General features: G+C 42.7%; 1 protein-coding gene across 2 annotated transcripts; it reads left to right on the top strand.

Annotated features, from left to right (window-relative positions):
• Positions 1–4,570: 4,570 nt before the first annotated feature.
• On the top strand, positions 4,571–7,901 carry LOC137323582 (C-X-C chemokine receptor type 4-like). 2 transcript variants are annotated; one of them, XM_067987213.1, is made up of 2 exons: positions 4,571–4,664; positions 6,246–7,901. In XM_067987213.1, the coding sequence occupies exons 1-2, from the start codon at positions 4,638–4,640 to the stop codon at positions 7,317–7,319; spliced, it is 1,101 nt and encodes a 366-aa protein (XP_067843314.1). In that variant the 5' UTR covers positions 4,571–4,637; the 3' UTR covers positions 7,320–7,901. The 2 variants fall into 2 exon arrangements, with proteins under 2 accessions (XP_067843314.1, XP_067843315.1); XM_067987214.1 differs by having other exon boundaries at positions 6,255–7,901.
• Positions 7,902–14,713: the final 6,812 nt, after the last annotated feature.

The following is a 14,713-nucleotide window of genomic DNA, read 5'->3' on the forward strand; positions in this document are numbered from 1 at the left end:
TGCATTGAATGGCATGAAGTTCCTCTACTTGCAGAGTAGATACGAACTAAACTCGCCACAGAAAGTTAGGGCTTGTCCAGTTTAGTCTAAGTACCCTTTTTAATGGTGTGATAACTCTTAATTACTGCCAAACAACTTCTCTGGCACTGAAAATTAACTGGTACAAGTGTGGAGTCTCATTCCTTCACGTTTTAATTGTTGGAAATGTTTTAAAAATTAATTAATTGTTTTTTACTTTTTCTTTCTGTCTCTTTTTTCACTCTCCTTTAACCCAATCTTTCCCTCTCTTTATTTCACTTTCTGAACCTAATTTGACATTGAATTCACTATTCTAACTTACACTTCCTGGTTCAGACTCTGCGCTGTGCATTTCACAATCCTTCAATCTGATTGGTTCAGGAGATACACAGATGCTTGCCCTGTTCACACAGATCCCAGATGCCCTGTAGAGGGCGCTGCTCCATTTCCCTCTCCCACTTACAGCAACTTCCAGTGCAAAGTCTCATGGAAATTAAACGGGCAAGGGCAAGTCTAAAGAATTGCGGGCGCCGTCCGTTCACCGGCTACAGTAAATTGTGGCCCATTATAACCTCTGTCTCAATCATCAACTGTGGTACAGCAATCTATTTTCTAATAATGCTCTGTGTGAAAAATTTCTTCTAACTTCCCCCTTTGTTCTTGTAGTGATAATCCTGAGGTTATGCCCCCTTGCACCAGCGCAACAGTGAGGTAAAGAGAAAAATTATTAATGATGGAAATCTGAAATGAAAAGGCAGACTGGAAATGCATGGGACATTGCTCAACATCTGAAAGAGAAAAGAAAGGTTCTCATGTTAGGTGTAACCCTTCATCACAACTGGTGCAAAAGGCTAGAGACGTTCCAAGAACATTCTTTTTCAATCTTTCAGATACTGATCAATCACAGGTGTTTTCTGTTTTTATCTCACCTAAACTATAATATTGACTTGGGATGTTTTACTACACTAAAGGCACTACGTAAATTAAAGATGTTGTTGTATGACAAAGCTGAAGCGTTTGCGACCATCTTCAGCCAGAAGTGCCGAGTGGATAATCCATCTCGGCCTCCTCCCGATATCCCCACCATCGCAGAAGCCAGTCTTCAGCCGATTCGATTCATTCCACGTGATATCAAGAAACGGCTGAGTGCACTGGATACAGCAAAGGCTATGGGCCCCGGCAACATCCCGGCTGTAGTGCTGAAGACTTGTGCTTCAGAACTAGCTGCACCTCGAGCCAAGGTGTACCAGCACAGCTACAACACTGGCATCTACCCGACAATGTGGAAAATTGCCCAGGTATGTCCTGTCCACATAAAGCAGGACAAATCCAATCCGACCAATTACCATCCCGTCAGTCAATTCTCAATCATCACTTACTCACTAATAACCTGCTCACCGATGCTCAGTTTGGGTTCCGCCAGGATCACTCGGCTCCAGACCTCATTCCAGCCTTGGTCCAAACATGGACAAAAGAGCTGAATTCCAGAGGTGAGGTGAGAGTGACTGCCCTTGACATCAAGGCAGCATTTGACCGAGTGTGGCACCAAGAAGCCCAAGTAAAATTGAAGTCAATGGAAATCAGGGGGAAAACTTTCCAGTGGCTGGAGTCAAACCTACCACAAAGGAAGATGGTAGTGGCTGTTGGAGGCCAATCATCTCAGCCCCAGGACATTGCTGCAGGAGTTCCTCGGGGCAGAGGCCGAGGCCCAACCATCTTCAGCTGCTTCAACAATGACCTCCCTCCACCATAAGGTCAAAAATGGGGAAGTTCACTGATGATTGCACAATGTTCAGTTCCATTCGCAACCCCTCAGATAATGAAGCAGTCTATGCCTGCTTGCAGCAAGACCTGGACAACATCCAGGCTTGGGCTGATGTGGCAAGTAACATTTGCGGCGGACAAGTGCCAGGCAATGACCATCTCCAACAAGCGAGAGTCTAACCACCTCCCCTTGACATTCAACAGCATTACCATCGCCAAATCCCCCACCATCAACATCCTAGGGGTCACCATTGACCAGAAACTTAACTGGACCTGCCACATAAATACTGTGGCTACAAGAGCAGGTCAGAGGCTGGGTATTCTGCAGCAAGTGACTCACCTTCTGACTCCCCAAAGCCTTTCCACCATCTACAAGGCACAATTCAGGAGTTTGATGGAATACTCTCCACTTGCCTGGATGAGTGCAGCTCCAACAACACTCAAGAAGCTCGACACCATCCAGGACAAAGCAGCCCGCTTGATTGGCACCCCATCCACCACACCAAACATTCACTCCCTCGACCACCGGTGCACCATGGCTGCAGTGTGTACCATCCACAGGATGCACTGCAGCAACTTGCCAAGAATTCTTCGACAGCACCTCCCAAACCCGTGACCTCTACTACCTAGAAGGACAAGGGCAGCTGGCACATGGGAACAACACCACCTGCATGTTCCCCTCCAAGTCACACACCATCCCGACTTGGAAATATATCACCGTTCCTTCATCATCGCTGGGTCAAAATCCTGGAACGCCCTACCTAACAGCACTGTGGGAGAATCTTCACCGCACGGACTGCAGCAGTTCAAGAATCAAGAAGGCAGCTCATCACCACCTTTTCAAGGGCAATTAGGGATGGGCAATAAATGCTGGCCTTGCCAGTGATGCCCATATCCCATGAACGAATTAAAAATATTGATAGAGGCCTGGGAACAAGTTACTTGCCTTGTCCTTTCAGCTGGATAATGACGTGTGGTATGTGGGAATGTAAAGATAGGAAAAATAAATACAATTTAGATTATCTTCTGACAGAAAGATGAAAAATTTCCATTGTGTTTTGCCTTCCTCTATTCTGTTAAGCTATTAACAGCCCTTGAAAAGTTTGAGATATATTAAAATAATTGTGAAAACACTGCTCCTAAAATTTCAACCCAAACTTTTACCTAATTACCATCATCACTTTGGATCTTTACTATCACCTAAAGTGTTTGGTTTCTATTGCTTCACTTAACTAGTCAGCACTTACGTTTGAACACACATACTTACTATGGAGCCATAACACTTTACTATTGGCCTCAGACTGCTTTCACCCAAGGAACACTCCACCCTGCAGGCAAGACAGTCTCATGACAAGATCTTGTGGGGAACTTTCAAGGATGCATACATTAACTGCAGTTGCCATTTTAGTGTCAAAACATCTGCTTGACCTCTAGAAAGGAGATCAACCACAAATAAGAGAAGGTTGTCAAATGGCTGTTTGCAGGGCTTTATAGAGGAGCCTTGTAAATAAAATTTTTAAAACATTTTTTAGTCTAAAACAAGTGACTGCTCAGCAATAGCTCCAGACACAGAAGCACAGTTGCTGATGATTCTGAATGGATGCACTGTTCGAGGATCCCCTTGTGTCACATAGTGACATGGTGACCTTTTGAGGCAGGAGTAGACCAAAGTTCCATCTAGTCCACCATCCTACTTCTCAAAAGATTACCTTGACACATTTCTAAATCTACTAAGCCTGAATTCAATGCATACACTCCTGTAAATGGGCTTATTTTCTAAAATAAAATTAGGGAATTTGCAATATATGGTAAAAATATTTATTCACAGTGTAATGTTCTATTTAATAGCTTGAAAGAAAAAGTCTCAAAAGAGAAATAAAAACATAATAATGATTTTTATTTGTTCTTGAGGTGTGGGTGATCCTGACAAGGCCACATTCATTGCCCATCCTTAGTTGCGCTGAGAAAATAATGATGGAGCCTTCTCCTTGAATCGCTGCAAGCCTTATTTGTGCCGATGTGTTTGTAGGATTTTATGGGTATAGAGGGATATGGGCCAAGTGCAGGCAATTGGGACTAGCTTAGTGGTATAAACTGGGCGACATGGACATGTTGGGCCGAAGGGCCTGTTTCCATGTTGTAACTTCTATGATTCTATGATTCTATGATAAAGAAATACTAGGGATAAAGGAAAAAGACAAAGAAAACAAATTTAATAAATAGAAAAATGAAATACAAAATTACAAAAAAAGAATGCAAAAACAAAATCTAAGAGGGAATGAATGATGCTGGTCGAAGGCAAACATGGGAGAATGGATTTTCTCTAATGTTCTCCCTTTCTCTTCTAAAGTCACGGACTCATACCAAGTTATAGCTTTACAGACACCTCAACCAAGGCCAGTAGTTATATCCGTGCCAGCAGGCTATTCAATCATTCCGGCCAGCTACACAAGTACTAACAATACCTTTTCAGAAGCATACTTTCATTAAATACAGTATTATACTGGGCATTATGGGCGTTTTGCTATTGTGTAATTTGTATACATAATATCCGAAGCTATAAAATAATAACGGCTTTCAGTGCGTCTACACTACCGTTTATAAGCGTTCTGTAGTAGTTGCATACGTCCCTTTTTAAATTGGTTCTGTTGTTGAATTCATTACTCCCCTTACTTTACTTTGTCTGTTTGACAGTTAAACTTGCATAAGTTTGTGGTTTGTTGTGCGCATGCGCAGGCGCAAGTGGGAATTTGGCTAAATTTAAAAACTTCGCTGAAGATCTTCATACATTCAGAACTCACCAACAGCTCAACTTCCGCCAGAGTAACACCCAGTGTTATTGTGAACCGTGCAGTATGTCTGAGACTGCAGAGTTGGAAATGGTAAGAGAAACTTTAATTACTATTAAAATACTCTTCCCATTTCTATTATGTCTGTTAATAATTGCAACAGTAAAAAAAACTTTAGTTATAATTGTGGCTTTTTATTTGAGAAATATCCTTTTAAATGCGTTTTAAAATGCATTTGTATGCAATGTATATACAGTACAAAGTAAGCATTTATCTATACGTGACATAAAACTGTAGAATGCAAAGTAAATAAGGATGATCGGAATGACATTACCACAAATCAATATATTATGTTCTTAGATCATTGAAAATACCTGTGAGAAGTCAGTAAGAGTTTATAGCTCTAGGTTAACCTCTCCAATGTGTGTGGGTTTTTTTACGTTTAATGAAACTGATATTGTGTGCGCGTGCGTGTTTTAAAAGGCATTTTGCAATATTGGTCAGATCCTTCAGCCTTGCTTATCCAGTTCTGTATTTTTCATTTACCGCTCGTTTTATTGCCATTTGCCTTTTGAAACCAGCGTGTACGATTCATTAAGTTTGGATCCAAGAAGTTATGAAGGCAGAAAGTTTAAAATTACACTGTTCAACGACAATGTTGATATTTTAAGTTAGAAGGCAGTTAGTTCAAAGCCGGGTGTGTTTCATTATTGCAAATCAACAGGTAGTTTCGCATTCACGTATTCCATTTATAGGGGACGCACCTACAGATGGACAATCTTGTAGGTACATTTAGTGCATAAAATGTGGAATTGCTCATTTTCACAATTTCATTTACGCACCCAAACCAAATATGCAGAACTTAGTCTAATAATAAAACAAAAAACCCCCAGAATGTCCTTACACTTTGCTTATTACTCACATGGGGTAAATTCCAAAACTTTTACTTCAAAACTTTTACTTCAAAACTCGTGGGTTGAAATCGCAGGGCGATCTTAGTGAAGGAAGTGTGAACAGGTTTGAAGTAAACGGTTAAGAGCCTGCGTTCAGTAGCAAAGAAAAAAACATCTCATTGTGTCAATCATTCACATTGTACAGAGTGACTGCAACCCCATGAGGTCGCCACTTCAGTCACTGCGCTGAAAACCTCACTTCAGTCACTGCACTGAGATGCACACCGCGAGCTATTGGGAATCAAACCCGCTGTATAATTGTATATATTTACTACGATTTGCCTTCCAAAATCCCCCACCACCCCGTAAAAAACAGAGACGTTATACATTGATCTCTGAAAACGCCCAACTCGTGTAACTCGGTTCCCTTGGAGCGGAGCGTGGTCCTGCCTCTATCCTCTCACTCGCTTATTGCCTAGAGTTTAACCGAAAAGTAGCAAACCAAGTGTGATTTGCCGCGGGTTTCACAAACCTGCAAACAAAAAACCTGCCCGCGTTCTCCCTTCCCAAGTTTCAAAGTAAAGTTCTTGTCAATGTCAGAAATTCAAACCCAAATAACGGAAGATCTGCTTTCTCTTCGGTCCGTTAGGGTGGGGGTGTTGCGTGCTGCGTCCCGGAAACTTGGTCTGTTTGGAAAGGGACTGGTGCGGTTTTAAAATAAATAAATCAAACTAACAGCTTTGGTGTTTTTTTAATTGAAACTTTTTTTAAAAATTGTTAGTTCTTTCAGATGTCTTACGATTCAAGTTATCACAATGACTCCGAAGTTTATAACTACACCTATGGAGAAGAGGGTGCGTTGTGCAACGGAGAAAATTCATACTTCAAAAGCATCTTCCTCCCTTGTGCCTACTCGCTAGTTTTTGTGCTGGGAATCGTTGGGAATGGCCTGGTGGTGCTCATCATGGGCTATCACCGAAGATACCGCACGATGACTGACAAATACAGGCTGCACTTGTCCGTGGCGGATCTGCTCTTCGTTTTGACCCTCCCGTTCTGGTCGGTCGACGCTGCCCACGATTGGTATTTTGGCGACGCGATGTGCAAAATCGTCCATATCATCTACACTGTGAACTTGTACAGCAGCGTTTTAATTCTGGCTTTCATAAGTTTGGACCGCTACTATGCGGTCGTGCATGCAACCAACAGTGCTGGACCGCGGAGGATGTTGGCTAATCGGTTAGTTTATGTGGGCGTCTGGTTACCAGCGCTTCTCCTGACAGTGCCCGATATGGTTTTTGCTAAGACCAGAAATCTCATAGACAGAGTGGTGTGCGAACGCATTTACCCAGAAGAAACTTACCAGCCTTGGGTGATCGTTTTCCGAATCCAAGGGATCGCGGTGGGGTTCATCCTGCCGGGGCTGGTCATCCTGACTTGCTACTGCATCATCATTTCCAAACTGTCCCATTCCACAGGTTTTCAGAAGCGCAAAGCCTTGAAAATCACCATCATCCTAATCGTGACTTTTTTCGTCTGCTGGCTGCCCTATTACATCGTGATCTCCATTGACACTGTGATGCTCATGAAGGGGAGCGAGTATTCCTGCGGCATGGAGCAAATTGTGATCACTTTGATGGCGATCACCGAAGCCATCGCCTTCTTTCACTGTTGCCTTAATCCCATTTTGTACGCCTTTGTTGGGGTTAACTTCAAAAGTTACACCCGAAAAGTCTTCAATCACTCCGAAACCAGGTGTTCGTCTCTTAAAAAACTTCAAAACAAAGACAGGCGAGCAACCCACCCATCAGTTTCTACCGAGTCAGAATCATCCAGTCTTCAATCCAGTTGCTAGTTTATTTACCAAACCCACTCATTCCTCGTGTGAAATCAAAGAACGTTGTATTAATTCGAGTGTTTTTCGTGTCAATCTCTTCACTACTCGTGTTCAAGCTTATATCTTTGTGTTGTTTTAATGTTGCGTTTGCTATTTATACAATTAGTTATTTATGTCTCCAAATCTGTTTGAAACGTATGTCACATATTACTGTTTTATACTGTTTTGCTTCATTGCGGTTTTTTTCTGTAAATAGTTTTAAAATATGCGTTATAAACAAAAAACTGCGACAGGGAAGCAAATGTCGCGGAAATTGGTTAAGTTTTTGTCATTTTCAGTGATGTAATAAGGCGTGTCATTGGATAATATAATTATTTTTTACTTTGTATAAATGCCCACTTTATACCTAAATTGATCACCGAAATTATGTTGTGCCAGGGGGATAAACGAGTTGCTTATAATCAACAATCCATTTCACTGACTTGGGACCTTGGTGAAGACTTAATATAACTGGATTTTGCTTGTATCAGAGTTCCCTATAAACGAATCTGAGTGCATTTGTATTTCTGCAGATAATGTAAATAAATGTATTGTTTCTCATATGATTTTTATGGTGTCATTCTTTCCACAACTTTGTGTCTGACAATTTGCTTCCACGTAACACGAAAATTTCAAAACATCCACATTCGGTTTTATTGCAACAGGACCCTGACAAAAGACTAACAGGAGATGCAGCCTTTCATTTGCAGTTGTCAGAGGTTCTACTCCCATTAATGCTCAAGAATTAGAGGAAAATGCTTACTTGATAATCAGCTAATACAGAAAAGTCTCGATAACCCGGTCCAGAAGACATGAGAGTCGTATGGATTTCAATATCACGTTATCTGTGTAGTCAGTTTTGTTTGTTCTTAGTTTTAATTTCATTCCAACAATAACTGAGGTTTCAATAGCTGATTACAAATTTCAACAATCATCTCAGCCCCAGGACATTGCTGCAGGAGTTCCTCAGAGCAGTGTCCTAGGCCCAATCATCTTCAGCTGCTTCATCAATGACCTTCCTTCCACGAAAAGGTCAGAAGTGGGGATTTTTCTGATGATTGCACAGTGTTCAGCTTCATTCACAACCCCTCAGATAATGAAGCAGTCCATGCCCGCATACAGCAAGACCTGGACAACATCCAGGCTTGGACTGATAAATGGCAAGTAACATTCGCTCCGCACAAATACCAGGCAATGACCATCTCCAACAAGAGAGAGTCTAACCACCTCCCCTAGACATTCAACGGTATTATCATCGCCGAATCCCCCACCACCAACATCCAGGGGGTCACCATTGACCAGAAACTTAACTGGACCTGCCACATAAATACTGTGGCTGCAAGAGCAGTTCAGAGGCTGGGTATTCTGCAGCGAGTGACTCACCTCTTAACTTCCCAAAGCCTTTCCACCATCCACAAGGCACAAGTCAGGAGTGAGATGGAATATTCTCCACTTGCCCAGATGGGTACAGCTCCAAGAACACTCAAGAAGCTCGATACTATCCAAGACAAAGCAACCCGCTTGATGGCACGCCATCCTCCATCTTAGACATTCACTCCCTCCACCACCAGCGCACCGTGGCTGCAGTGTGTACCATCTGCAAGATGCACTGCAGCAACTTGCCAAGGCTTCTTCAACAGCCCTCCCTTTTGCCCCTTGCTTGTCTACTATTATTGGTATGCTTTTAGTGTCTTCTGCTTTGAAGACAGATACAAAATATCTGTTCCATGCCTCTGCCATTTCCTTGTTTTCCATTCTTATTTCCCCAGTCTCATCCTCTAAGGGACCTATACTTACTTTAGCTACTCTCTTCCTTTTTATATACTTGTAAAAGGTCTTATTTCAGTTTTTATATTTCTTGCTAGTTTACTCTCGTAATCTATTTTCTCCCTTTTTTTTAGTCCTCCTTTGCTGGTTTCTAAAGTTTTCCCAATCTTCTGTTTACCACTAATCTTTGCCACATTGTATGCCTTTTCTTTTAACTTGATATCATCCTTAATTTCCTTAGTTAGCCACAGTTGGTATACCCTTCTCGTGGAGTCTTTCCTCCTTACTGGGATATATTTTTGTTGAGAGTCATAAAATATCTTCTTAAATGTCTGCCACTGCTTATCCAACGTCATACCTTCTAATCTGTTTTCTCAGTCCACTTTAGCCAACTCTGTCCTCAAGTCATTGTAATTGCCCTTATTTAAGTTAAATACAGTAGTTTCATATCCAAGATCCTCATTCTCAAACCGGATGTGAAATTCTATCATATTATAATCACTGTTTCCTAAGGGATCCTTTACTTTGAGGTCATTAATTTTTTTTTATTCGTTCATGGGACGTGGGGCGTCGCTGGCAAGGCCAGCATTTATTGCCCATCCCTAGTTGCCCTTGAGAAGGTGGTGGTGAGCCGCCTTCTTGAATCGCTGCAGTCCGTGTGGTGAAGGTTCTCCCACAATGCTGTTAGGTAGGGAGTTCCAGGATTTTGACCCAGCGACGATGAAGAAATGACGATATACTTCCAAGTCGGGATGGTGTGTGACTTGGAGGGGAACGTGCAGGTGGTGTTGTTCCCATGTGCCTGCTGCCCTTGTGCTTCTAGGTGGTAGACGTCGTAGGTTTGGGAGGTGCTGTCGAAGAAGCCTTGGTGAGTTGCTGCAGTGCATCCTGTAGATGGTACACACTGCAGCCGTGGTGCGCCGCTGGTGAAGGGAGTGAATGTTTAGGGTGGTGGATGGGGTGCCAATCAAGTGGGCTGCTTTGTCCGGGATGGTGTCAAGCTTCTTCAGTGTTCTCATTACCCATTATCAGATCTAAAATGGCCTGTTCCCTGGTTGGTTCCACAACGTATTGTTCTAAGAAGCAGTCCCGAATACACTCCATAAATTCATCCTCAGGGCTACTTTTGCCAATTTGATTTGTCCCATTTATATGAAAATAAAAATCACCCATGATTACTGCATTACCTTTTTTTACAAGCCCCCATTATTTCTTGACTTATATTTTGCCCTTCAGTGTAACTACTGTTAGGGGGCCTATGGACTACTCCCACCTGTGATTTCTTACCTTTGCTATTTCTTACCTTCACCCAAATTGATTCTGCATCTTGATCTTCTGAGCCAAGATCATTTCTCACTATTGTACTAATTTCATCCTTTGTTAACAGAGCTACCCCATCACCTTTTCCTTTCTTCCTATCCTTCCGAAATGTCAGATAGTCCTGAATATTCAATTCCCAACCTTGGTCACCTTTCAACCACGTCTCTGTAATGGCAACGAGATCACACCCATTTGTTTCTATTTGTGCTGTCAATTCATCTATCTTATTACGAATGCTGTGCGTATTCAGATAAAGAACCTTTAATTTTGTCTTTTTACCATTTTTTCTGACTCTGACCCCATTTGCTGGTGCACTGTTATGTTTGTTCACTCTGTCCCTTCCTGTCACACTCTGGTTATCATTATCCCTGCCTCTTCCCTGTACTACTTCCTTGTCCTTTCTCTTCAACATTCTAAATTTCCCCCTACCTGAACCCTCACCACCCCCCCTCCTATTTAGTTTAAAGCCCTATTTACAGCCCTAGTTATTCAATTCGCCAGAACACTGGTCCCAGCATGGTTCAGGTGAAGCCCGTCTTGACAGAACAGCTCTCTCTTTCCCCAGTACTGGTGCCAGTGCCCCATGAATCAAAACCCACTTCTCCCACACCAATCTTTGAGCCACGCATTCATCTCTCTGATCTTATTTACCTATACCAATTTGCTTGTGGCTCAGGTAATAATCCAGAGATTATTACCTTTGTGGTTCTGCTTTTTAATTTAGTCCCTAGCTGCTCATATTCTCTCAGCAGAACCTCTTTCTCAGTCTTAACTATGCCATTGGTACCTACGTGGACCACGACAACTGGATCCTCCCCCTCCCACTCCATGTTCCTCTCCAGCCGGAGGAGATGTCCCTAACCCTGGTACCGGGTAGCCAACACAGCCTTCGGGACTCACGCTCTTGGCTGCAGAGGACAGTATCTACCCCCTAACTATACTGTCGCCTAGTACTACCACCTTCCTTTTCACTCCCCCCACTTGAATGGCCTCCTGTACCTCGGAGCCATGGTCAGTTTGCTCATCCTCCCTGCAGTCCTTGCTCTCGTCCACACAGCATGCAAGAACCTCATAACTGTTGGACAAGTGCAAGGTCTGAGGCTCCTGCAATGCTACCTCCTGGATCCCCGTGCCTGCCTCACTCGCAGTCATACTCTCCTGTCCCTGACCACGGGCCAAATACGAACATACAAACATACGAATTAAGAGCAGGAGTAGGCCATCCGGCCCCTCGAGCCTGCTCTGCCATTTGATAAGATCATGGCTGATCTGATTACGACCTCAACCCTACTTTCCCATCTACCTACTATATCCTTTGACTCCCTTGTTAATCAGGAATCTATTTAACTCAGCCTTAAAAATATTCAATGACCCTGCCTCCACTGCTCCCTGGGGAAGGGTGTTCCACAGACTCACGACCCTCTGAGAGAAAATATTTCTCCTTATCTCCATCTTAAATGGGAGACCCCTTATTTTTAAACTGTGGCCCCTAGTTCTAGTCTCTCCCACAAGGGGAAACATTCTCTCAGCGTCTACCCCTTCTAGTCCACTCAGGATCTTAAATGTTTCAATAAGATCACCTCTCATTCTTCTAAGCTCCAGTGTATACAGGCCCAACTTGGCCAACCATTCCTCATAAGATAACCCCCTCATCCCAGGAAACAGTCAATTGAACCCTCTCTCAACCGCCTCCAAAGCAATTATGTCCTTTCTTAAATAAGGAGACCAAATCTGTACACAGTACTCTAGATGTGGTCTCACCAATGCCCTGTACAACTGTAGCAAAACATCCCTACTTTTATATTCCATTCCCTTGCAATAAATGACAACATTCCATTTGCCTTCCGAATCACTTGCTGTACCTGCATACTAACTTTTTGTGATTCATGTACAAGGACACCCAGATCCCTCTGGACCTCAGAGTCCTACAATCTCTCTCCATTTAAATAATGTACTGCTTTTCTAATCTTCTGACCAAAGTGGACAAGTTCACATTTTCCCACATTATGCTCCATCTGTCAAATTTTTGCCCACTCACTTATCTATATCCCTTTGCAGACTCCTTATGTCCTCTTCACAACTTACTTTCCTACCTACCTTTGTGTCATCAGCAAATTTAGCAATTATACATTTGGTCCCTTCATCCAAGTCATTGATATAGATTGTAAATAGTTGAGGCCCAAGCACTGATCCCTGTGGCACTCCACTCGTTACATCTTGCCAACCTGAAAATGACCTATTTATGCCTACTCTCTGTTTCCTGTTAGCTAACCAATCCTTTATCCATGCTAATATGTTACCCCCTACACCACGAGCTCTTACTTTGTGTAGTAGCCTTTGATGTGGCACCTTGTCAAAAGCCTTCTGGAAATCCAAGTACACCACATCCACAGGACCCCCTTTATCCACACTGCTTGTTACTTCCTCAAAGAACTTTAATAAATTAATCAAACACGATTTCCCTTTCACAAAGCCGTGTTGACTCTGCCTGATTGCATTGAGATTTTCTAAGTGCCCTGCTATAACCTCCTTAATAATAGATTCTAGCATTTTCCCTATGACAGATGTTAAGAAAACTGGCCTGTAGTTTCCTGCTTTCTGTCTCACTCCTTTCTTGAATAGAGGAGTTACATTCACTATTTTCCAATCCGATAGGACCCTTCCAGAATCTAAGGAAGTTTGGAAAATTAATACCAATGCACCTACTATCTCTGCAGCCACTTCTTTTAAGATCCTCTGATGAAGTCCGTCAGGACTGGGGACTTGTCAGCTTTTAGTTCTAATATTTTTTTCGGAACCCTTTCCCTGGTGATTGTAAATGTTTTAAATTCCTCCCTCCCTTTCATCTCTTGATTCACAATTATCTCTGGCATGTTATTTGTATCCTCTACAGTGAAGACAGATGCAAAATATCTGTTCAATTCATCCGTCATTTCCTTATTCTCCATTATTAATTCCCCAGACTCACTCTCTAGAGGACCAATGCTCACTTTACTTACTCTTTTCCTTTTTAAATACCTGCAGAAACTCTTACTATCTTTTTATATTTCTAATAGCTTCCTCTCATATTCTAATTTCTCCCTCTTTATTCTTTGCTATTTTTTATATTCTGTCCAATCTTGTGACCTGCCACTAATCTTTGTAGAATTGTATGCTTTTTCTTTCAATTTGATACTAGCTTTAACTTCCTTAGTTAGCCACGGATGGTACGTCCTTCCCCTAGAGTCTTTCTTTCTCACCGGAATGTATCTTTGCTGAGTGTTATGAAATATCTCATTAAATGTCTTTTTTTTTATTGGTTCATGGGATGTGGGCATCGCTGGCAAGGCCAGCATTTATTGCCCATCCCTAATTGCCCTTCAGAAGGTGGTGGTGAGCCGCCTTCTTGAACCGCTGCAGTCCATGTGGTGAAGGTTCTCCCACAGTGCTGTTAGGAAGGGAGTTCCAGGATTTTGACCCAGCGACGATGAAGGAACGGCAATATATTTCCAAGTCGGGATGGTGTGTGACTTGGAGGGAAACATGCAGGTGGTGCTGTTCCCATGTGCCTGATGCTCTTGTCCTTCTAGGTGGTCGAGGTCATGGGTTTGGGAGGTGCTGTTGAAGAAGCCTTGGCGAGTTGCTGCAGTGCATCCTGTAGATGGTGCACACTGCAGCCACAGTGTGCCGGTGGTGAAGGGAGTGAATGTTTAGGGTGGCGGATTTGCCCCACCCTCCCCAATTCCATACCTTTTAATCTTCTCCAATAGTCTCCCATGTCACACCTTGTCAAAGGCTTTCTGAAGAATGCAGTCATCCAGACAGAAAAGCCAGGTGCGCAACTGAGGTTACAAATGCTATGCCCCAACGAGTGACAGAGACAATCAATGGCACAGATGAGACCCCCTGTTTCCTTCAGAAGTGCCTGGTGAAGTAGGTGTGGGAGAAAATCACAGAAAGAGTCAGTGCTGTTTCCCACACCACCAGCACATGAGTGGATATCAAGACGACATCATTGCTTTAAGGTATCTGCTAAGCTAAACTACCAATACTGTTAAGCATTATAGAGTAAATCTTTGATTTAGCACTCCTGGCACAGAGCACGTATAAAGAAAGAAAGAAGAAAATCTTGCATTTATATAGCGCCTTTCATGACCTCAGGACATCCCAAAGCGCTTTACAGCCAATGAAGTACTTTAGAAGTGTCATCACTATTGTAATGTAGGAAACATAGCAGCGAATATTGAGCACAGCAAGGTCCCACAAACAGCAATGTGATAATGACCACATAACCTGTTTTAGTGATG

Source organism: Heptranchias perlo, chromosome 7 (assembly GCF_035084215.1).
Source record: "Heptranchias perlo isolate sHepPer1 chromosome 7, sHepPer1.hap1, whole genome shotgun sequence".
NCBI lineage: Eukaryota > Metazoa > Chordata > Chondrichthyes > Hexanchiformes > Hexanchidae > Heptranchias > Heptranchias perlo.